The 25,024-nt window shown below is 38.6% G+C and overlaps 1 protein-coding gene across 1 annotated transcript; it reads left to right on the forward strand.

Annotated features, from left to right (window-relative positions):
* The first annotated feature begins 14,782 nt into the window (after positions 1-14,782).
* LOC134615941 (pyrin-like) lies at positions 14,783-16,459 on the forward strand. Its single transcript, XM_063460628.1, has one exon. The coding sequence runs from the start codon at positions 14,783-14,785 to the stop codon at positions 16,457-16,459; it is 1,677 nt and encodes a 558-aa protein (XP_063316698.1).
* Positions 16,460-25,024: the final 8,565 nt, after the last annotated feature.

A 25,024-nucleotide genomic window follows, 5' to 3' on the forward strand; every position in this document is an offset into this window, starting at 1 on the left:
TTCCTTTGTATACATTTTGTTCAGGTTTTGTGTCTTTCTGACCTTTTAAGTAAAATCCAGGAGCCTATGTGGGGTAACTTTTTCTCTAAATAAAATAAAAATCATTATTTTGATATGGGCCACTACACTTTCTTAAAGCCACTTTATAGCACAAAAATCAATATATTGACTTAGCCTTGTAACGTCCAGCAGGTCACAAGTGAACCTCTGGGTTTGAGGTTAGAGCTGTAATTCAGACAGACTGTCTGAAAAAAAAAAGCATGGAATTGGAAACTTGAAGTATGCTACCTTTCAAATTACATTTACAGAGTACAGCGTTGTGAAAAGAAATGTGCTCAGGCTAAAGTGACCTGTTTCACTCCATGCTTGAATGGATCACAAGATTATGATGGGCATGCCTAAATTTATTCTCTCCATTTTTAGTTTTTGTGATAGCTAGAAGAGAGCAGTGGCAAAGGCCCTGAGTGTATTCAAACACAGACACCAGTGGCCTTACAGTGTATAGGAAATCTGCTCAACTCTACTTTAATTGCATAAAACATTCATGTCTCAGTTTCTCATCCTTGTTGCATTGTGTTTACATCATGCAGTGGTGCACAGAGTAGTTAGGACTGTTGCCTCAAGACATTAGGACATTAAGGTTCCTGGTTTGAATTCCAGATGGGACCTTCTGTGTGGGGTTTGCATTTTCTCCTTGTGCCCATGTTGGTTTCCTCCAGAAACTGAAGCTTCCTCCAGACATGCATGAGGACATAGTGCTAACCACAGTGATGCCCATTAATGTTATGTATTGTATAATAAATTAAATTGGTAATCATTAATGCTTCAGTCATCAGTGTCTGTACCACTCAAATCAAATTCAAATTCTATTTGTCACAATCATACACAGTATGACATGCAGTGAAATGCTTATTGCAATTGCAATTTCTGACCATTAAAAATACAAGAATAAACTGAAATTAAAAATCAAGTATAAAATTAAAATTAAAATCAAAGTTAAGGTGTGCAGAGTTAAGTGCATGTACAATGATGTGGTATGAGACCAGATCAGAAGTACATTATTGTCATTGTTATTAAGGTGCACGTGCAGTGATTTGTAGAAATGTGTAAAGAGTCCAGTCCAGCACCTGGACACTCCTGAATAGCCTGGGGGAAGAAACTCCTCCTTATTCTCTCTGTGTTGGTTTTAAGGTAGCAGATGTATTTCCCTGACCTCAACAGTGAGAAGAGTCCATTATTGGGATGAGAAAGGTCTTTCATAATCTTCCTGGCTTTGGTACTGCACTGCTTAATGTAAATGGAATGCAGGGCAAGAAGCTCTCAGCGAATGATGTGCTCAGCAAAGCCCACAACTCCTTGAAGAGCTTGTCTGTCCTGCTTGGTGCTGTTCCCACACCAGGTGCAGATATTTCCCATCATATGCTCTGGATGGAGCATGAGTGGAAGTTCTTGAGCACCTTCAGAGAAAGATGGAAGTCTTTAAGTCTTTTGAGGAAGAAGAGACACTGCTGGGCTTTCTTGGTTTTTCCCCATAGCTCTGCTTTGCCTTTTTTACCATGCTGCACGCATTGTACGATGCAACCTTGAATCGGTCTATATTACCAGAGGCCATTGCTTTGTAGACGGCAGTGCACAGTCTAAGAGCTATGGCTGTGTACTTAACAGTGAAGACATGTAACAAGTAAGCTAAAATGTCAGCTTTATTTTGGCACCAGTGGAAAAGTCTAGGTATCAATAAATTCCCAGCATCTCATCAAACACGTCAATTCCACAGCCAAAATGTTCTCTTCAGTCTGCCTGGAAAAAAACAATAATAAAATGGGCTGAGTGAAACTGACATGGCATTAATCTGGCAGACATTCATGGTACTCTGAGAATAGTATTAGTACAACCCCTTCAATCGCACTGAATCCTCTGTGAGGTTCTTTAAAACTTCTAACAAGACTCATTTTGCTCGTGTCCATCTTATGTCAGCTCTTTTAGAGAGGCTTTTAAAGAGTAGAAGAAGATTTTCCTCTGTTGGTTTCACGTAAATCCAGGTTCTTTTTCTTTCTGTCGCCTTTGGTTTCAAACAAAAGTAGAGAATCAGCATTGTGTTCAATAAATGAGGTTTCAATTACAGCGAGAAGGATGAGTGTGTCAGTGATGTTGTAACTGTCGCTCATCTTTCCAACTTCATTAACTTCCTGTTTCTAAACCTCATCTCTCATCTCCTTGACCATGTTTGTTTAAATGAGCTGCCAATCAGGCAGCGGGAGCTCCAGAGCCACAATTACTCCTACATTAATACCTCAACATACAAGACAACAGTTTTAAAAACACTTTTAGTGCTGTCAGTAGGGATGGGTACCGGTTTCCGGTGCCATCATGGCACCGGTTCTGACATAAACGGTAGTAACCAGACCGAAAAGCAGCGCACATTTCGGTGCTTTATTTCGGTGCTTTTTTTTTTCTTGAGATGTCATACACTTTGGATTCTAGCCAATCATTTTACCTTTACAAGGATAGTAGGCGGGCCCAGGTATGTACGTTCTTTTAGAGCAGAGCTACAGATTAAAAATGCCCAAGGCGGAAAAAAAAAATGCCCAAGGCGAAGCGGTCAAAAGTCTGGCTGTACTTCACAGCAAAAGATGCAAACTCAGCAGCCTGCAACAAGTGCTTTAAGCCCCACGGCCCCGGTACCGCGAGCAAAAAGGAGGAGATCACGTTTAATCGGTTATAACACGGGGTGAGAAATATAAGTCCAGACATGTGAGGTATCCACAGAAACCTCTGAATCTCAGCTAAAATGTCATATAAACCATTTTTACAACCACCAAACTCAACGAAAACAAGCCATGATTAAACGAGCAGTTATGTAAATGCGCACAAGTCCGCTAAACAAACAAGGCCAACCAGAAATTCTCCAGACTTCATGTAACCGGCTAAAGAAAAGCTGGTTATCTTCCAGAGCTATCACCAATTCCAAACACCAAGTTTCACCACACTCTGACCAAAATTCACTGAATGAGCCGCAAAGGAAGACCACAAAAACACACAGCGGTGCAAATGCGCTAAGACAGAAATTGGCTTACCGTCCAGATTTCCTCCGTTATTTTCGCTGGTAGCCGGTAGCCATGTGGTTATCAGCAGTTACCACGCCTACCTAGCCGCATCAGAGTCGTTTTCCGTCAACAACCTCCATTTTAGACCCACCTATAGACACGTGACTGGACAGACGTCACATGCAGTAAATTTGGGCCCACGTGGGTTTTGGCCTTGGAACGTCTGATTGGTTGAATTAACGTGAACGTGGCATCGTTACTGTGACTCTATTGGCTCAAACAATTAAAAAGAGGTGTCAATCATGCAAATTGACCAAAAGAAACCAAAGTTACAGCCCCTCAGAGTTTAAAGGGCCAGAGGCCAATTAAGCGCTCCATGGCAGAAAAGGCCCATTACCATGTAAATGTGTGGTTAATTCTTCAAAAATGTATTTCTAAAAAAAGCATTTATAGGCATGTTAATAAAGTTAATTAATGTCTGCTCTTAAATACCTAAAAAAATCAACTGGCATGGTGTCCAATTGTGTGCCAGAATTGGACATTTTTGTACAACGTCTGGATATTCATGTATTGACAGGGCTGTAGTTTTTCACTGTTTCACTTTAAAAACATAAATCTTTGCACAGATGATGTTTATATGTTGTTACGGTTCTTATCATTTTGCAACAAAAAAAGAGACTGCTAAAAATAAAAACATGAGAGGTTTTTGGACGAAGTTTGTGTTCTCCATTCTTTAAGCACCGGTTCGAGCACCGTTTAAGCACCGGCACCGTTTCAAAAGTACCGATTTGGCACCGGTATCGGATAAAACCTAAACGATACCCATCCCTAGCTGTCAGTTTACTTTAGTGCAAGCATAAGCTGAAAACCCCCAAAACTACCCTTGCTAGACTGAAAGAAGTACTGGAATCTTAATTTTAACCTTAATACAACCAAAAGAAAAAAATATACTAAAGTTTGGTATAGACCATTAAGAGCGGTTTCCATATCCTCCTTAAATCTGCCTCTGGGTTTTAAAAACGTTTTAATGATTTAAACCCTGTCAGGACAGTTGGAAATCCTTTAAGGACCCCTAAAGTTTTAATATCATCATAATCTTCACAAAGAGCCCATATAGAGTTTCTAGAAACTCTCTAAAGTTCAAATTCAAACAGAACATGACCTTGAACATGACTCGACCTAAGAAATCGAGTTAGTTGTGATTTTGAGGTTAAACACAAAACTGGACCCCATTTTGAACCTTAAAATATTTTTCATGTCCATAAGTTTTGCCTAGAGATCAGAAAAGACCGATGAAAGGTCAAGTACTTAAGCTTAATCCTCTGAGAAGTGTCTAGCATTGCCTTTCAAATACTCGAAATGAAGCGTCACCACTTCTTCTAACTTCTAAGTATTTTTATGTTGAATCTGTATTTTCAAAGTCCTCTTTGAACCGTAATGGAATTTGTTGTGCTGCAGTTGAGAGCTTTAGGCAGCAGATGGAGCCAAATTACAACAGGGATGCCAGTCTTGTTTGATTTTATTTTGAAACCACTTCCCACTATCACACACTAGTTTCAGTATTTTCAACAATAAAACATGTCCACGTGACAGCATGGAGATCAAACTGACAGAATTAATCTAGCAGACATTCATGGTATTCTGAGAAAAGCATTAGTACAAACCCTTCAATCACACTGAATCATCTGTGAGATTCTTTAAAACTTCTAACAAGACTCATTTTGCTCATGTCCATCTTATGAGTCAGTTTTTAAAAAAGACCTTCCTCTGCTGGTTTCAGGTAAATCCAGGTTCTTTTTCTTTCAGCCGCCTTTGTTTCAGACAAAACTAAAGAAACAGCATCATGTTCACTAAATGAGGTTTCAATTACAGCGAGAAGGATGAGTGTGTCAGTGATGTTGTAACTGTCGCTTATCTCTCCAGCTTCATAAACTTCCTGTTTCTAAACCTCGTCTCTCATCTCTTTCACCGTGTTTGTTTAAATGAGCTGCCAATCAGGCAGCGGGAGCTCCAGAGCCACAATTACTCCTACATTAATACCTCAACATACAAGACAACAGTTTTAAAATCACTTTTAGTGCTGTCAGTTCACTTTAGTGCAAGCATAAGCTGAAAACCCCCCAAAACCACCCTTGTTAGTCTGAAGGAAGTACTAGCATCTTAATTTTTACCTTGACACAACTAAAAGAAAAAATATACTAAAGTTTGATGTTCAGCTTGTATCATGTAAAAGATAACACAAAAGAATGTGTTATAGGATATATACAGAATGGAAACTGTAACATTGCATAAAATCTCCTACCTCTAATTGCAATATATGAAAGGCAAAAATTTCACATTTTTGTGAATTTATATTTTCAAAGTTCTCTTTGATAATATATAAGATTATTTGTTGTCCTGCAGTAAGTAAGTAAGTAAGTAAAACTTTATTTATATAGCACCTTTCAAGATAAAAATCACAAAGTGCTTCACAGAAGCTAAAACCTAAAAATAAAAATCAACCAAAAGCAAGTTTAAAAAGATGAGTTTTTAGCTGTTTTTTAAAAGCGACCACTGAGTCCACAGATCAGTTGAGAGCTTTAGGCAGCAGAAATTACCACAAACCAGTCTGGCATTAGCAGTGAACCTTAGGACTGTCACACTGTCTTTTTAAAAAAATATTAATTCAATATATTGTACTATAATGAGTTGAAAATAAAATGCTGATAAAAATGTTTCCATCACAACCACATTTCTGCTTTGGAGGTTTATCTTGGTTAAAGCGCTATCATCCAACCTATATAGAATAGAATAGAATAGAATAGAATAGAATAGAATAGAATAGAATAGAGTAGAATAGCCCTTTATTGTAATTGTACATGTACAAGACATTGTATGTACTCCACACCAGCTTTGCCAGAATAACAATATAATAGCTGACAGATGGTATAAATAGTAAACAGGAGAAATATATACAAATAATAATAAGACAAAAGCACACATTATAGGCAGGCAACAAAATAGGCAGTGCCACGAAAATACTTGTCTGAAAAGTATGTCCATGAGGGAGTGGCCTGATGAAGGAAACCAGGCCCACACCCCGATGAACTGTTTATTGCCGGAGATTTCAAACAAACACATCTCAAGTCAGTGCATCCGAAATTCCATCAACACGTGGACTTTGCGAAGAGGGGGAAAAACGAGCTGGATATTGTTTACACAAACATTCCCAGTGTGTGCAGAGCGAAGCCCCGCCCCCACCTTGGACACTCAGACCACTTGTCACCGCAGACCACGCCCTCTCTGTGTGAGGATCTAAATGTCTTCTACGCTAGATTTGACACAGCGAACACCACGAGACCGGACAGTTTGCGGACTGCGGATGACATCAGTGTGCACACTGTGTCTGAGGAGGATGTGCGGAAGTGCTTCAGGAAGGTGAACGCACGCAAAGCTACTGGTCTGGATGGTATCCCTGGCCGCGTCCTCAAGTCATGCGCGGCTCAGCTGGCTGGAGTGTTTACACCCATCTACAACCTCGTTCCCTCGAAGCTGGACAGGAAACTGCAGGATCTAGGATTGAACAGCTCTCTCTGCAGCTGGATCCTTCACTTCCTGTCAGACAGACGCCAAGTGGTCAGACTGGGCAGCATCACCTCATCCCCTGTCATAATGAACACTGGTGCTCCACAGGGGTGTGTACTGAATCGGTGTGTAACTTTGCCAAAACAATGTCGGACTCTGTAGTTTTCTTTGGTCCCCTCCCCAATCAGACCAGGAGTGACATGTTTAGCCGCATGTTCTCCTTAAATTGCTGGCTGTCTGAGTGGTGTCGAAGAAACGATGTGGGCTTCATAGATAATTGGCAAACCTTCTGGAGGAAACCTGGTCTTGTTAGGAGAGACGGCATCCATCCCACTTTGGATGGAGCAGCTCTCATTTCTAGAAATATGGACAAATTTATTAAACCCCCCAAAATATGACTATCCAGAGTTGGGACTAGGAAGCAGAGTTGCAGTCTTACACGCCTCTCTGCAGCTTCTCTCCTCCTGCTACCCCCCCCCCCCCCAAAAAAAACCCATCTCCATGAGACTGTGTCAGCTCCCAAAAAGACAAAAAACAAACTAAAACCAGCAACAAACAACTTAAACATAAAAAATCACAAAGAAAGAACAATACAGTATCCACATCTGAACCAAAGAGTAAAACAGTGAAATGTGGATTATTAAATATTGGGTCTCTCTCCTCCAAGTCTCTGTTAGTACACGACTTAATAATTGATCAACAAATCGATTTACTCTGCCTTACAGAAACCTGGTTGCATCCGGATGATTATGTTAGTTTAAATGAATCAACACCCCCGAGTCATTCTAACTACCAGAAATCTCGAAGCACAGGCCGAGGGGGCGGTGTGGCAGCAATTTTTCACACCAGCCTATTAATTAACGAAAGACCAAGACAGACTTTTAATTCATTTGAAAGCCTGATGCTTAGCCTTGTCCACCCTAGCTGTAAAACTCAGAAACCAGTCTTACTTGTTATCATCTATCGTCCACCTGGGCCTTACACAGAGTTTCTCTCTGATTTCTCAGACTTTTTATCCGATTTAGTTCTCAGCTCAGATAAAATAATTATTGTGGGTGATTTTAACATTCATGTAGATGCTAAAAATGACAGCCTCAACATGGCATTTAATCTGTTATTAGACTCAATTGGCTTGTGTAAAAGAACCCACCCACCACTTTAATCACACTCTAGATCTTGTGTTAACATATGGCATAGAAACTGAACATTTAACAGTGTTTCCTGAAAACCCTCTCCTGTCTGATCATTTCCTGATAACATTTACATTTACAATAATTGATTACACAGCAGTGGAGAGCAGACTTTATCACAGTAGATGTCTTTCTGAAAGCGCTGTAACTAAGTTTAAGAATATAATCCACCCACTGTTATCATCTTCAATGCTCATAGAGCAGAGCAGCTATCTGAACACTACCCCATCAGAGGTCGATTATCTTGTTAATAATTTTACCTCCTCACTACGTACGACTCTGGATACTGTAGCTCCAGTGAAAACTAAGGCCTCAAATCAGAAGTACCTGACTCCGTGGTATAATTCTCAAACACGTAGCCTAAAGCAGATAACGTGTAAGCTGGAGAGGAAATGGTGTGTCACAAATTTAGAGGATCATCATTTAGCCTGGAGAAATAGTTTGCTGCTTTATAAGAAAGCCCTCCGCAAAGCCAGAACATCTTACTATTCATCACTGATTGAAGAAAATAAGAACAACCCTAGGTTTCTCTTCAGCACTGTAGCCAGGCTGACAAAAATCAGAGCTCTATCGAGCCAACCATCCCTTTAATGTTAACTAGTAATGACTTCATGAACTTCTTCACAAATAAAATTTTCTTTGTCTTTGTCTTTTAGACCCCATTCCTACAAAACTGCTCAAAGAAGTCCTGCCATTAATTAATTCTTCAATCTTAAATATGATCAACCTATCTCTAATAACGGGCTATGTACCACAGGCCTTCAAGGTGGCTGTAGTTAAACCTTTACTCAAAAAGCCATCTCTAGACCCAGCAGTCTTAGCTAATTATAGGCCAATCTCCAACCTTCCTTTCATATCAATAATCCTTGAAAGAGTAGTTGTCAAACAGCTAACAGATCATCTGCAGAGGAATGGCTTATTTGAAGAGTTTCAGTCAGGTTTCAGAGCTCATCACAGCACAGAAACAGCTTTAGTGAAGGTTACAAATGATCTTCTTATGGCCTCTGACAGTGGACTCATCTCTGTGCTTGTCCTGCTAGACCTAAGTGCAGCGTTCGATACTGTTGACCATAATATCCTATTAGAGCGATTAGAACATGCTGTAGGTATTACAAGGACTGCGCTGCAGTGGGTTGTATCATATCTATCTAATAGACTCCAATTTGTACATGTAAATGGAGAGTCCTCTTCACACACTAAGGTCAATTATGGTGTTCCACAGGGTTCTGTGCTAGGACCAATTCTGTTTACATTATACATGCTTACCCTAGGCAGTATCATTAGAAGATATAGCATACATTTTCACTGCTATGCAGATGACACCCAGCTCTATCTGTCCATGAAGCCAGATAACACACACCAATTAGTTAAACTGCAGGAATGTCTTAAAGACATAAAGACCTGGATGGCCGCCAACTTTCTGCTTCTTAATTCAGATAAAACTGAGGTTATTGTACTCGGCCCCTGAAAATCTTAGAAATATGTTGTCTAACCAGATTCTCACTCTGGATGGCATTACCTTGGCCTCCAGTAACGCTGTGAGGAACCTTGGAGTAATTTTTGACCAGGACATGTCCTTCAACGCACATATTAAACAAATATGTAAGACTGCTTTCTTCCATTTGCGCAACATCTCTAAAGTTAGAAATATCCTGTCTCAGAGTGATGCTGAAAAACTAGTTCATGCATTTGTTACTTCCAGGCTGGACTACTGCAATTCGTTATTATCAGGATGTCCTAAAAACTCCCTGAAAAGCCTTCAGTTAATCCAAAATGCTGCAGCAAGAGTACTGACAGGGACTAGAAAGAGAGAGCATATTTCTCCTATTTTGGCTTCCCTTCATTGGCTTCCTGTTAAATCCAGAATTGAATTCAAAATCCTGCTCCTCACATACAAGGTCTTAAATAATCAGGCCCCATCTTATCTTAATGACCTTGTAGGACCATATCACCCTATTAGAGCACTTCGCTCTCGCACTGCAGGCCTACTTGTTGTTCCTAGAGTATTTAAAAGTAGAATGGGAGGGAGAGCCTTCAGTTTTCAGGCCCCTCTTCTGTGGAACCAGCTTCCAGTTTGGATTCGGGAGACAGACACTATCTCTACTTTCAAGATTAGGCTTAAAACTTTCCTTTTTGCTAAAGCACATAGTTAGGGCTGGACCAGGTGACCCTGAATCCTCCCTCAGTTATGCTGCAATAGACGTAGGCTGCCAGGTATTCCCATGATGCATTGAGTTTTTCCTTTCCAGTCACCTTTCTCACTCACTGTTATTAATCTCTGTCTCTCTTCCACAGCATGTCTTTATCCTGTTTTCCTTTTCCCACCCCAACCGGTCGCAGCAGATGGCCGCCCCTGCCTGAGCCTGGTTCTTCCTGTTAAAAGGGAGTTTTTCCTTCCCACTGTCGCCAAAGTGCTTGCTCATAGGGGGTCATATGATTGTTGGGCTTTTCTCTGTATCTACTGTACAATATAAAGCGCCTTGAGGCAACTTTTGTTGTGATTTGGCGCTATATAAATAAAATTGAATTGAACTGAATTGAATTGAGCCCTCTCCTGTACTCACTCTACACCTACACCTACGACTGCACGACCACTAGCAACTCCAACATCATTGTGAAGTATGTGGACGACACTACTTCGTCCGTCTCATCTTATTACCAAAGGTGATGAGATGGCTTACAGGGAGGAGTTCAGCACCCTGACCCACTGGTGTCAAGACAACCATCTCATCCTCAACGTCGCAAAGTCAAAGGAGTTGATAGTGGACTTCCGGAGGTGCAGAGAAGCACACACCCCCATCACCATCAACAGAGCTGCTGTGGAGAGAGTGAGCAGCTTCCGTTTCCTTGGTATACATCTGGCAGAGGATCTCACATGATCAGTACACATAAACACAACAGTGAAGAAGGCGCAGCAGCGCCTCTTCTTTCTCAGGAAGCTGAAAAGATTTGGCATGAGCCCCCGCATCCTCAGGACCTTCTACTGCTGTGTCATTGAGAGCATCCTCACTGGATGCATCACCACCTGGTACAGCAACAGCACCGCTTACAACCGCAAAGCTCTCCAGAGAGTGGTGCGGTGTGCGGAAAGGATAATTGGAGGTGACCTTCCCTCCCTCCAGGACATCTACAGGAAGCGGTGCCTGAGGAAAGCGGGGAGGATCATCAAAGACTCCAGTCACCCCAGCAATAAACTGTTCAGAATACTTCCATCAGGAAGGAGGTTCTGCAGTATCGGGTCCCGTACCAGCAGACTGAGAGACAGCTTTTTCCATCAGGCCATCAGACTGCTGAACACTTCATAGACACCTCACCTTCACTTACCAGAACTTCAACATTTTGCACTCCATACTGTATATAAATGCCACTTGTTTTGCACATTTCCAACTGCCAACCTCTGTATATTTTATTTTATTGTTTATTCTATTAAATTTTTAAAATATGTATACACACACACACACACATACATATTTAGTATACACATTCAGTAATGCGCATACACTCTTATATTGTACATATATATATTCGTATAATTCTCAGATTTACCCATTCTTATATTTTGCTTGTTCTTATGTTATTGTATTTTTACACACCTCTGTTGCTTGTGAAGGTTGCACACAAGAATTTCACTCACATGTGCTATACCAGTGTACCTGCATATGTGATGTGACAATAAAAGTGATTTGATTTTATGCTAATTCCAGCAGACACTGTATTACATCTGTGTGATGGCCACACATTATGAAGTTGATAACTGCCATGCTACAACACATTTATACAGTCAGTGTTACCGTGGTTTCATATTGACTTTCAAGCATGAACAGCCTGTTTAAAGTCAAGACAGCCAATTGGTGCTTCTCAGTGTACTTTGTGCCAGCTTGCATCTTACATCCTGTAGATTTACAGATGTGCTCTTAGGCAAACAAGCTCAGGTGAGCGAAAGAATTTATTGGTTGCTCGCAGTCATGGGTGTGTGCACGCTTGCCTGAAAAGCTTTCACTGTATTTCCATAACAAGGAAGAGTAACATTAAATAAATTCATTCTTCCAGCGGCACAGCAGAGGAGTCTTAGACACACAGGTTAGTACAATTTCAGTTACCTTAAAATGGCAGCAGATTATAAGATGAAATAATCACTACTGTTTGTAACGTGGCTGTTGAAGGCTGTGCAATTTTTTTTAAAGCAGAAAAGTAAACTATGTTCCGCGAAAAAGTTACATTTAGATGGTCACATTCATTTTGTTAAAACACAGAAAGAGTTTAGATCAGGGGTCCCCAATCCCAGTCCACGAGGCCCGGTGTCCCTGCAGGTTTTAGATGTGTCCGTGATCCATCACAGCTGATTTAAATGGATAAATTACCTTCTCAACATGTCTTGAAGTTCTCCAGAGGCCTGGTAATGAACTAATCATGTGATTCAGGTGTGTTGACCCAGGGTGAGATCTAAAACCTGCAGGGACACCAGCCCTCGTGGACTGGGATTGAGGAGCCCTGGTTTAGATAAAAGAATGAGTGTTTTGTACACTCTGAACTTCACTGAAACCATATTCTGTTTTTTACTGTACAATTCTCTCTTCAATGGTGAGAAAGTTGCAAGCCAGTAGATCCAAAAATCATTCAAGGCACCTGTGTGTAGAATCTTCATCGTTATTGTAACTGCTTCAGATATTCAGATGGAGTTTTTGTGTTGATTTTACATAATTATAGTAAAGCTCATATATTTTTGCCTTTTATGTTTATTGCTTTTAAATTTGTCAGAAGTGTGGCACTATTTAACTGCCAGCGTGCCTACTTTAACACTAGCACACAGGAACCAGTTCTGTAATGTGTGACTGGTTGATCAGCGCACTTCTTTTCTACACGCATGTAAGTGATTTTTATCTAACAGTAACATTCCAATGATATCAGGGTTCAACATCTAAGTACACTTTGGCATGCAGACAGGAGCAGGCAGTTTTTAAACCTTCCAATGAGTAGATGATCTACTCTAACTCCTGAGCTCATTTTTTTGTCAAGCCAAACATGGGTACCATCAGAGATGGTACTTTTTTTTGTAACAACTCATTACTTTTTTCAAGTAATGAGTAAAGTAAGCGATTACTATTGCAAAAAAGTAATTAGATTACCCTTACTTTCCCGCAAGCATGCTGCATTACTGCGTTACTACACTGTGATTTGGTTTGTGAGAGTGTCTCATGACAATGACGTAAGCGCGTGCGACGTTCATGGTAACAGACATGGGCAGATCAACAATGGATAATATATAGAGGTGGGAGAGATTACGACCGTGCAGCATTTAAAGCGTGGAAGTACTGACTTTAGTTTGAGTTTGATTCTGTAAAAAGTGACAAAAACATTAGCGTCCGCTGTACACTGCGTGAGAAGTAAACTTCTTTTTACAGCAAAAAAAACCCCTAAACTTTGGAGCAAGTATCTAGCACGCTGCCACGGGAATGTGATATTCACAGAGAAACCCCTGGATCTCCCCACTGACATGACCGCTGCAGCACCGGGCAAAGCTCCAGCTGTTCCACTTCTACTAAATATATGCTGGAATTTGCAGAAAATTGGTTTAAATATTAAACAATTTCTTCATGTCAGAGACTGTTGCATATTATTAAATTTTTGCTTGATGCAATGTGCATAAAGTTAAAAGATTAAAACAAATAAAACAAGTTTTAAAGAGACTTTATCATTTGATAACATTTTACATGATCGACTGTGCATAAAAAATGGAATTGGGTTGAAAGGTCTATTGCTTTATTACCTATTCAGGTTGTGTATCATGTTTTTAATAACTAAGTAACTAATTACTTTTGAAAATAAGTAATCAGTAAAGTCACTTGATTACTATTTTGGAGAAGTAATCAGTAATTAGTTACTAATTACTTTTTTCATGTAACTTGACCAACAGTGGGTACAATAGCCATCTTCATGTATTAAATGCTTTTTATTGCCAGTGTTTGAAAAGATGTTACAATTCATCAGCCATTCCCAGAGTCAAGAGTGCTATACCCCACTTAAAAACCAGAAAATCCTACGGCACATTGAATCTTAAATCTTCAGTCAAATCAAAATACAAGAAAATGGATTTATGTAATGAAGAAAAAAACATACAAACAACATAGACTGCTGTGTTAGGAGACCTGGGATGTTGACCCAGAGTTTTGAGTTTTCTTTACTATGTACTTTGATTCTGCCATTATTTATTGTTTCTAATCTTTTGGTTTCTTTGTTAATGTTGTGGTTTCTGTCTGTGTTTCTTAGTTGCTCTGTCTCCCCTGTCTGCTGTGTCCCCTTGTCAAGTCCACGTCTCTGTGTTATGTTTCCTGTTTTACTTTGAAAGTCCGTGTCTAATGTATCTGGATTTGCTTCCCTTGTCTCATTAGCCCTGATTTGCCCCAGCTGTGTTTCCCTCCTGTGTCTCATTCCCTGGTTGCTCCCTCTGTGTATTTAAGCCTTCTGTTTCTCTGTGTCCGTGTTGTGATCTACTTTTATTCTGTACTGTGTGTTCTGTCTGCCAGCCAGCCTGCCTGTTTAGTTTTTGGTATATTTTTAGTTTAGTTATGGTTTTCAGCAAAAAAGCTGCTTCGAGTCTACTTTTTGTCTCCAAGAGTCTGCACTTTGGGTCCAACATTCCTACCTGCACACAGCCTTCACTTGACATGCTGGCTATTGATTGCTAATATTACCCTATGGTAGCTGGGAAGGTCTGGCCCCTGCGTCCTGACAACGATAGCTAAAAAAGTATGGATTGGTGGATGGATCTGAACTTTAGTGCATTATGTGTTATTTTACTTCCCTTCACACAAAAAATAATAATTTTAGGCATGCAGAAAATTTCTGAAACTTACAATTTCACACACACAGTGTTATTAAACATATTTAAAATATATGAATTTTTTTTATATTTTTAAGAAAAGGTTTGGCTCTGGTAATAAAACTGATGTGAATCATTCTCTCTTTTGGCTGAAGATCGTCAACATGATGGCTGCCAGCTATCTTCTGACTGAAGAGCAGCTTTTGTGCTGCATCTGTCTGGACGTGTTCAGGGATCCCGTCACACTCCCATGTGGACACAACTTCTGCAAAGACTGCATCACGGAACATTTGAATTTTAATTCCCAGCGCAAGTGTCCCATGTGCAAAGAGCACGTGGATAGGAAATATAAGCTTGGTGTGAATACTTTCATATCTGAGATGGCTGTTCAGTTTAGAAAAACTGTTGGAAAGAAAGCCGATGATAGCTCGGAGCAACACGATGCCACAACAAAAAAAGTTTCTTATGATGATCCTCCTGCACCTAAACGGACATCCCTGAAGTCCTGCCTGTTCATAACTCTTAGCTTAACCTTTCTTACACTCTTCTTTGTAGCTAATCTACATTTTCATCAAACAGTGTCCATCTTAAAAACTCACCAGTTGTTTAATTCTGTGGAGAAGGAAGAAGACAGGATGTGTGCTGAGCATGACAAACCTTTGGAGTTCTATTGCAAGAATGAACAAATGATCATATGTCAGTCATGTGTGGACACAGATCACAGATTTCACCAGGTAGTTCCCCTGAAAGAAGAATATGAAGCAAAAAAAACACAACTTGGGATAACAGAGGCTAAAATTCTGCACATGATCCAAGAGAGACAAAGAAAAGTCCAGGAGCTCAAACAATCTTTCAAGCTCAGCACAGAAGCTGCAGACAGAGAGACAGCAAATGGTGTTCGGGTCTTCTCGGCTCTGATTAAGTCTCTGGAAAGAGCTCAGGCAGAGCTAATCGTGATGACTGAAGAGAACCAGAAAAGGACAGAGAAACAGACCAAAGTTTATATCACAGAGCTGGAGCAGGAGGTCTTTGAGCTGACGAGGAGATGTGCTGAGATGGAGGAACTCTCACGCTATAAAGACCGTCTTCGTTTCCTCCAGAGCTTCCCGTCCCTGAATGCTGCTCCACCCACCAAAGACTGGACAGATGTCAGCATCTGTCCAGCAATATACGAGGGAATCACAAGGACAGCTTTGGTGAAAGCTGTGGATGAGCTGACAGAGACCATCAAAAATGAGGTGAAGATGATACGGGACGCTCAGTTCAGCAACATTCGGCAGAATGCGGTGGATGTTACTTTGGATCCTGATACGGCACATCCTGCTCTCATCCTGTCCAATGATGGGAAGCAAGTTCATTGTGGTGATGAATGGAAGGAACTGCCAGACAGCTCAAAAAGATTTGAGCCTGCAATTTCTGTTTTAGGGACACGCGGCTTCTCCTGTGGAAGACTTTACTATGACGTCCAGGTTAAAGGAAAGACTGGGTGGACGTTAGGAGTGGCCAAAGGGTCAGTCAATAGGAAGGGAGAAATTAAACTAAACCCAGAGAACGGCTACTGGACTATATGTCTGAGGGACAGAAATGAGTACTTTGCACTTGCTGCCCATCCTGTCCCTCTCTCTGTGAATGATCACCCAGAGAAGGTGAGAGTTTTTGTGGATTATGAGGAGGGTTTGGTTTCCTTTTATGATGTAAATGCTGCAGTTCTTCTTCACTCATATACTGGCCAAACCTTCACAGAGAAACTTTATCCATTTTTCAGTCCAGGTAGTAGTGACAGTGGCACAAACACTGCCCCCCTAATCATCACTCCTGTCAAACAGCAAAGATTGGACTAAATTTTTTGGTTTTTTTAACTAGTATATTTTGTTGTTTGGCTGTAATTTTGTTTTAGTTGGTGGTTCTTGAGGGTATACTCTTGGTTTTAGGTTTAAAGGAGGCTCACTAAAATCAATGTTTCACTTAGAAAAGCAGACATTTAGAAAGAAATTATTTCAAAGGAATTTTTCATTCAGGTAAATGTATGTATTTTTGGTTTATTTTAGAAACATTGGAGTATTTTGGAAGAAATGAAAACAGTGTAATTAAACTTTAATGAGCATCTTAACCTCCCCTGTTTACATTGAAATTAAACTTTGCTATTATGGATGTGTGCTGTATTGTAAATATCATACCATAAAATAACTTGAACACGAAATACACTAAAGTTTCTTATTATTTAATATTGTTTAATACTGATGTTTCTTTATTTTACTGTATTTCCAATTTAGGTACTATTAAGTATTACTAAGTATTCTAAAGTAAAACTTAAAGCATAAGTCTTGGGCATTATTAAGAAGTATTATTTATATAGATATTTTGTACCACATACTGAAAAAAAGTTTATTTTGTAACATGAAAGCCACATGCATGTCCTCATTGCCCTTTACAGACCCACTAGTAATATAACGTTGTAGTAAATGTTTTTTTATATTATAATAAAAGTGTGAATATAAACATTTGAGCGGTTTTGTCACTCCGGCTGCAAGATGAATTTGGGAAGGGGTGCCACTAGTACTACAGTCCCAATCAAAAGTTTAAGACCACTTGAAAAAAAAAATTTTTTAAAAATCTATTTTGCATGGTTGGATCTTAACAAGGTTCCAAGTAGAGTCTCAATAAGCATCAAGAAGAAATGGGAGTGAGACCAAACATTTTCAGGATGCAATTTATTGAAAACAATGCTTAAACTGAAACAGGCTGTTTTACGGCTATTCAAAAGTCTGTTTAACAATGACTACCTGGAGTTGTTACTACAGCTTAGAACTGAACTGGTAAAAGGAAATGTTGAAAGCCAGGACAATTTTTGTATGATGCAAGTTTATCTAAGAAAGGCAACCCAAACAGTAGCAACAAACTGCACTTCTGTCTATGCCTCGTACCAATGCTGATATGTCCAAACAGGAAAAACTGTTCTATGCAAAACAGTCAGGGGGTTTGTTTGTTGTTTTTTTTCTTACAGTGTACATAGTTGGCAATACAACTCTGTGTTTCGCTCCCACTTAAACCTATTTCTCCTGCAAACTGTGAAGGCGCCTCTCCACAAGGGGGTTTACTGATCTAGCTATGACAGTCTTAGGACAGGGGTCTCGAATTCCAGTCCTCGAGGGCCGGTGTCCTGAAACTTTTCCATGTGTCCCTGTTGCAACACACCTGAATACAATTAGTAGGTCATTAGCAAGACTGTAGAACTTGACTGCATGCTGAGTTGGCAATTCAGTCATTTGATTCATGTTACAGTAGCTCATGAGTGAATGAACATGTTGCAACAAAAGTACTTTTAGAAGTAAATTTTCCCAAACGCTTACATTTACTTAAATTTACTTGAGTAGGGTTAGGGGTTGCCGCTTCAGCATGCAGTCAAGTTCTATACTCTTGCTAACGACCTACTAATTTTATTCAGGTGTGTTGCAACAGGAACACATGGAAAGGTTTTGGGACAACAGCCCTCGAGGACTGGAGTTTAAGACCCCTGTCCTAGGAGAACTCCACCAACCTCTCTCTTGGAAAATGTGACCAAATTCGGTTATCTTTAAGGTCCCTAGTCGCTGAGTTTTAGGATATAATCTACCTTTTACAGTGATATTTCTTCAAGCACTTCTTGTGAGCCATACATTTTGCCAGACTAACTTGAGTGCAGCTGAACACGTGCAGAACACACATTGACCAGACCATTTTCTCTGGGTGGTTTGCCTGACTCATCCTTACTGTATTATCTTCAGCTGTTTTATTATGTTCAGGTGTTGCACTGTGCTCTTGTTCTTCTACCAGCCTGTCCTTGCAATTAATTTTTATCTTCAAAGCTAGACAGACAGCTCACATAATAAACTTGTCCATTTTTGTTTAAATTTTCTTGCACTGTAAAACTGCAAAAATACACAGAATGTGTATATGAGTTTTAGTTCATTAACTGTTTTATTTTGAACATTAAATATAAAAACCATTAAAAAATGTTGTAAACTGAAAGTAAGTAAAAAGTAAGTACAACAAAACAAAACATTAAGTTGCCCTGAATAGCAATATATCTCACAATTTGCATGCCCATACGGCATGTCCTAACTCCCCTAATGTCCTAATTCAACTTAATACTATTGAATAATTTCAGAGTTAATAACCAGCTAAAATTTAAATTGATGTCTCTTACTCTGTTACACTGACTATGAACACCACAGCCACCGTGTAGTAAAAATGAAAAGCTGTCAGTAAAATACTCAAGTATAGTACATATACCTGATAATCTTGGATAAGTACAGTAAAAAAAATGAACTTTGTTACTTCTCCCCTCTGTGTATGAGCGAGACAAAAGTTAATTCATACAGATTTACTTCTTACAGACATTAGGGCTCAGATTTTAAGCCGCTCCTTTTTTCAGTTGTGTGGGTTCAGGATAGTTTTTCATTGTTGATTTAGTTACAGTGGTCATGCACCTGACTGTTTAAATGTCACAGCGAGGAGGGAATGTGTGTGTCATAAAGATGAATATTTGTTTGGTTGTTTTCTTTTTTATCTGCTGTTGCAATTTACCTTTAAAATGTGACACTCCCTGCATTCAAAAGTAAATCCTAACCTTTCAGGTAAGTGTCAAGAAAACCCGTCAGATAATTATGATCAGATAAGCAGCCGGTGTGCAGTTGGTTCCTAGGGTGAGGCCCGCCGAGGCTCAGTTCACGTTTGCACCCGAAACAGTTTCTCGCATCGAGCTGCCTGGCGTCCGGCAGGTTCCTGCACCTGTCCCGGTTCCCAGGATGAGGCTGTTTGATTTCTGGCAGAGGTCACCGCACCACCGCCTGGTCCTGAACCCAAGCTAGACCCAGAGTTTATGTGTTTCAACTTCTGGTTATTGTTTACTTAATATTCTGAGGTTAAGATTTCGTTCCTTGTGTTGGTTACTATAGTTAATTAATTGTTAATTGTTAATTGTTAATTTATTTCAAACATGTAAACAATATGCAGGTACATTTAGTAAAGAAAATAAGAGAGAAAAAAATACTATACAAAAGTCAATACATTTCAATATTGCTACCATTCTGATTCATTTACATGTTGAAAGGGAGTGGGAAGAAGTACACACTTATTTAATCCCAGCCCTTTGCCATAAGTTATCAGATAATATTTAGTCAGCTTCCTTACTGATATAATCTGTAATAAAAATAGTGAACAGATTTCTGATATAATATATAATATATACTATAATATCACATCATGAAATTTTTTTAAATAGAGACATTCACTTAATTTCAATATTTTCCTTTTCTTTATAGTTCGAGAAGATCAGATTTTTATAACTCTTTTTTGAACTGTTTTATGTTTGGACATTGCTTTGATTCCATATTCAAACTGTTCCACAGTTTCACTCCATGAACAGAAACACAAAAGCTTTTCCTTGTAGTAAGTACCTTCCCTGTTTTGAAGTTACAAAACCCCTTAAATTATAACTTCCTTCTTTCAAAAAAAACATACTCTGAATATTACGTGGCTGTTCTTTATTTTTTGATTTGAATAGAATTTGTGCTGTTTGGAATTTCACTAGATCGGCAATTTTCAGTATTACAGACTGCAAAAATAGTGAGTTTGTATGTGCCCTATAACCTGCATTGTGAATGGTTCGAACTGCTTTTTTTTTTTTGAAGAGTAAAAAGTGAGTGTAGTGTCATTTTATAGTTGTTGCCCCAGACCTTGGCACAATAGCTTAAGTATGGTGAAACCAGTAAACAGTATAGAATATGAAGTGATGTTCTGTCTAATACCTGCTTTGCCTTGTTTAGTATTGCAATGCTTCGTGATACTTTGGAATGAATATATCTTATGTGAGCTCTCCAGTTAAGTTTTTCATCTATTGTTACCCTCTTTCAATATCAACACCATTTATTTGAATCTTAGCATTTGTATTTAAACTACTATTTCCAAATAACATAAGTTTAGATTTATTCAAATTTAATGATAATTTTTTTTATCAAGTCAGAACTTCACTTTACTTATTTCATTAGTCATATCCTCCAATAAATTCTGCAGATCATCACCAGAGCAAAAAATGTTTGTATCGTCAGCAAAGAGAACCATTTTTAATACTTTGGACACTTTACAGATGTCGTTAAGGTATAAGTTGAAGAATTTTGGACCCAAAACTGACCCTTGGGGTACACCACAAGCAATGTCCATACATAAGGAGCAACCACCATTTATTTTCACAAACTGCTTCCTGTCACTTAAATAGCTCCGGACCCAATCTAAAACTACCCCTCTGACACCATAACGTTCCAGTTTTCTTATTAATATATCATGATCTATTGTGTCAAATGCCTTTGTCAAGTCTATGAATAACCCAGCCACATATTGCTTTTTGTCTATGGAATTTGTGATGTATTCTATTGAATCTAATAGTGCCAATGATGTTGATCTGCTTGATCTGAATCCGTACTGACTCTCGATGAGTAGTTTATGTTTATCTATAAATTTTTCCAGTCGGTTGTTAAACAGTTTTTCAAGAATTTTTGAGAATTGAGGTAGTAAAGAGACAGGCCTGTAGTTTGTGAAATGGTGTTTGTTGCCAGATTTGTATAGAGGTATAACTTTTGCTATTTTCATTCTACACTGAAAAAAAGGCCATGTTGGATTTATTTGATCCAATAGTGGACATTGGTTGCACACAAATGTTTTGCTTTGGCAGAAACTTAAACAACTGAGTTAAATCAACACAACTTTTTCATATTCAGTAAACATGTGCACTTTGTGTTCATAAAATGCGATTGAAACATGTTTAGATGAAGTAAGTTGAGTTCTTGGAATATTGTAATCCTTCACAATTTTGTGATTTTATTTCAACACTATTCAATAACTTTTACCCCAATACTACTTGGTCACTTAAATACTACATGTTGTCTTCATATTACATAATGTTCAACAAAGTCTAGAGTCTGGTTACCATAAAAATTGAATGGATCTACAACAACTACCTTCCTCCTATCTTTATCCTGGTTGCAGGGGGGCTGGGAAATAACCCTGAAGTGATAGGTTACAAGGCAGGGTACACCCTGGACAGCTCACAAGTCTATCACAAACAACCATTTGCACTTACATTGACAGGTAATGTAGAATCACCAATTAACCTAACTCTAACTGCATGACTTTTAACTGTGGGAAGAAACCAGAATACCCAGAGAGAACGCAGTGCAAACTAGCCAGATTGTGGATTTGAACCCAGGATCTTCTTACTGTGAAGCAACAGCACTAACTACCATGCCACCAATCCAGACTTAACAAAAGTAGGAAAGCTATGATTTTAAGGCTTGATGCAGAATTTTTTGTACGTGTTTGTCCTTGACAGGTTAAACCACAATAAAAAGCAATAGCATACACGTGGTGTGTTTGTAGTTGTCCTCCTTCTTATAACTCCAGTGATTTTCCTGCAGTTTGACATCTCGTGCGATCTTGTGAATTTCATAAGTTTAGCAACTAACCACACTTACTAGATTGTATCATGTCATCTCAACAAGAACAAATTAAGTTGTTGAATTTCGTACAGATCCTTCATGATTTAATTACGTTCATAGAAACATGAAATTATTGTGTTCAAATTACAAGTTAGACTTTTTTAATGTAACAACCACCCAATTTACTTTTTTCGATATACCAAAAAAAGTAGAGGCGGCTGCTCGACTTGACTGAGATGGATGCCTTCCTCAAACCACGATCCAAAGCGCGTAAGACTGAAATCCCGTGCAGTGTCGCAGTAAGTTATTGACTTACTTCACTCGAACATGATATGAACAATTTAATCTAGCCTCTCTGCATATCATGTAGTTTCTACACTATATAGTTACACTTAACTTTAAAGCATGAGGCACTTGTGTTAAATACGCGCAAGATGCTTACGTAAATCCAAGAGCTCGCCAATCCTTTTTTTTCAGTGTATCTGGAAATTGACCAGTTTGAAATGATAAATTACAGATGTATGTAAACGGTTTTATAATAGCCTCAATGACTCTTTTAACCACTATCATATCAATATCATTACAATCCAAAGATTTCTGATTTTTACATTTTTTGACAATTTCAAAAACTTCATTTTCATCAACGGCTGTGAGAAACATAGAATATGGATTTCTGTCAATCAGTGTATCCGGGTTTTCCTGTGCCTTTCCAGGATCAGTGATTGTTCTTGCTAAATTTGGTCCAGCAGTTACAAAGAATTCATTGAGACTATTTGCCACATCCATATTGTATTCTTCATGGTCATTACAAATGAAATACTTGGGATAGTTCTTTTGTCCAGCCCCACGTTTTATAACACTGTTCAGTATTTTCCATAATCTTTTAATATTATTTCTATTTATATCTAATTGCTTCACATAGTATTCCCTTTTACTATATCTAAATATATTAGTTAACCTATTTTTATATCTTTTGTATCTGATTTCAGCATCTTTAGTTCTCTTTCTTAACCCTCTCGAGGCAGGCGTTGCCGATTTGCAACAGTTAAAAACTAACAACCTGCTTACCCCACATACATATTTTATGAGTTTTTTTTTACTCAGAAGTACCACTGCAGGACTTAGGACTAAAAGTTAATTTAAAAACTTAATTTGAGCCTGAGAGGGTTAAGAAATCTCTGCATAGAGCATTTTTCTTTATACATGCATTTTGCAGACCTTTTGTTATCCATGGACAGTCCATATATTTATGTTTCCTACTATATTGCTTTATTGGACAGTTGGTATTGTACAATAATGTAAATATTCTAAGGAATTCATTATACGCACTATTAACGTCATGTTCCTGATATACTTCACCCCAGTTCTCTTTCAATAAATCTTTTTTAAATGCATTCATTCTTTCTTCTGTTCTTACTCGCCTGTACTCTTTTTTATTGTCCATTTTATTGATCTTGTAATTCCTATCATAGATTGTAAAAATTGGAAGATGGTCACTTATGTTGTTAATCAGGAGTCCACTTACTGTCTTATTTTCAATGTCATTTGTAAAAATGTTGTCTATGAGATTTGCACAATGTGATGTGATCCTGGTCGGTCTAGTAATTTTAGGGAATAGGTTCATACAGTAAATTGTGTTTAGAAAGTCCTTAGTCGTTTTATGTTTATTTGGGTTTAGCAAATCAATATTGAGATCTCCACAAATGAAAACTTTTTTGTGAGCTATTTCAACAAATTTTTCTTCTATCCAGTCTTTAAATGTCTCAATACTACTACCTGGAGCTCTGTATATACAGCTAATGATTACATTTTTACTTTTTTCTTTACAAATTTCAATTGTAATACATTCAAGTACATTATCAATCACCATCGTCATCTTATCCACCACATTAAATTTCAAGGATTTGTCCACATACAAGGCCACTCCTCCTCCTCCTCCTTTGTTTCACCTAGTTATAAATGTGAATTCATAACCCTCCAGTTCAAAGTCTCTTCCTTTTTCCATATTCATCCAAGTTTCTGATAAGGCAATGACACTAAATGGATGTGAAAACTGGTTAAGATGTTCTTTGATATGATTAAAATTAGCATATAGACTTCGACAGTTAAAGTGGATAATTGATCATTTATTCTCAGTTTGAATCTTCTGATTGTAGTCTTTATTTGTATAGTAGCAGCAATTGTTATTGAGAGATGACAAGAAGTTGTTGTCTGGATCTATTTCATATTCCAAGTCCTGTGTATTGTGATCCATATAGATAAATGTTTTCAGTTCCAATTGATCATATTCTGCAACTGTCTGACTGATGCAGCAATTTCTTCCAGATGTATCTGAGTTCTTCCTTCCAGTGTGTGTCATAAGTGAGTGTGTAGTTGTCTGTTACCTTGTTTGTAGTCCAGATCATGTTGCTCACTGATATTTTTCGAGATCCACCATGTTTTTAATGGTCAGAACTTTGGCTTCCTCTGGTGATCCGTTTAGTTTAATGAATATTTTGCAGTTCGTCGTCCAAGTGCTTTGAATTTTTCCCAGCTTCTTAAGGTGTCGCGCTTTTTTGGCTATTTCAGCATTGTGTTTGGTTAGATGTTCATTGATAAAGACATTAGATCCTTTTAATTTTCTTCCTTGTTTCAGCAGCGTGTTCTTGTGCTTTCAATTTACAAACCTTAAATGACAATGCAAAGCAAACTTATATAACTCCAACATAAGCCTCATGTATGTTAAAGTGTTGCCAGAAAGGAAAATGTTAAATGTCATAAGAATGGCCTTCACATATTTATTTTGTTATTTTTTTGTTGTTTGTTGCCATTCCTCCTGGGAAGAGGGTGGCATGCTTCGACAGAGTTACAGTCCAGGTCAATCCCTTTGGACCGCAGGAAAGCAGCCACCTGTTGTTCCGTGGAGCTAATGTCAAGCTCTCCAGGTTCCTCATT

Source organism: Pelmatolapia mariae, linkage group LG17 (genome assembly GCF_036321145.2).
Source record: "Pelmatolapia mariae isolate MD_Pm_ZW linkage group LG17, Pm_UMD_F_2, whole genome shotgun sequence".
NCBI lineage: Eukaryota > Metazoa > Chordata > Actinopteri > Cichliformes > Cichlidae > Pelmatolapia > Pelmatolapia mariae.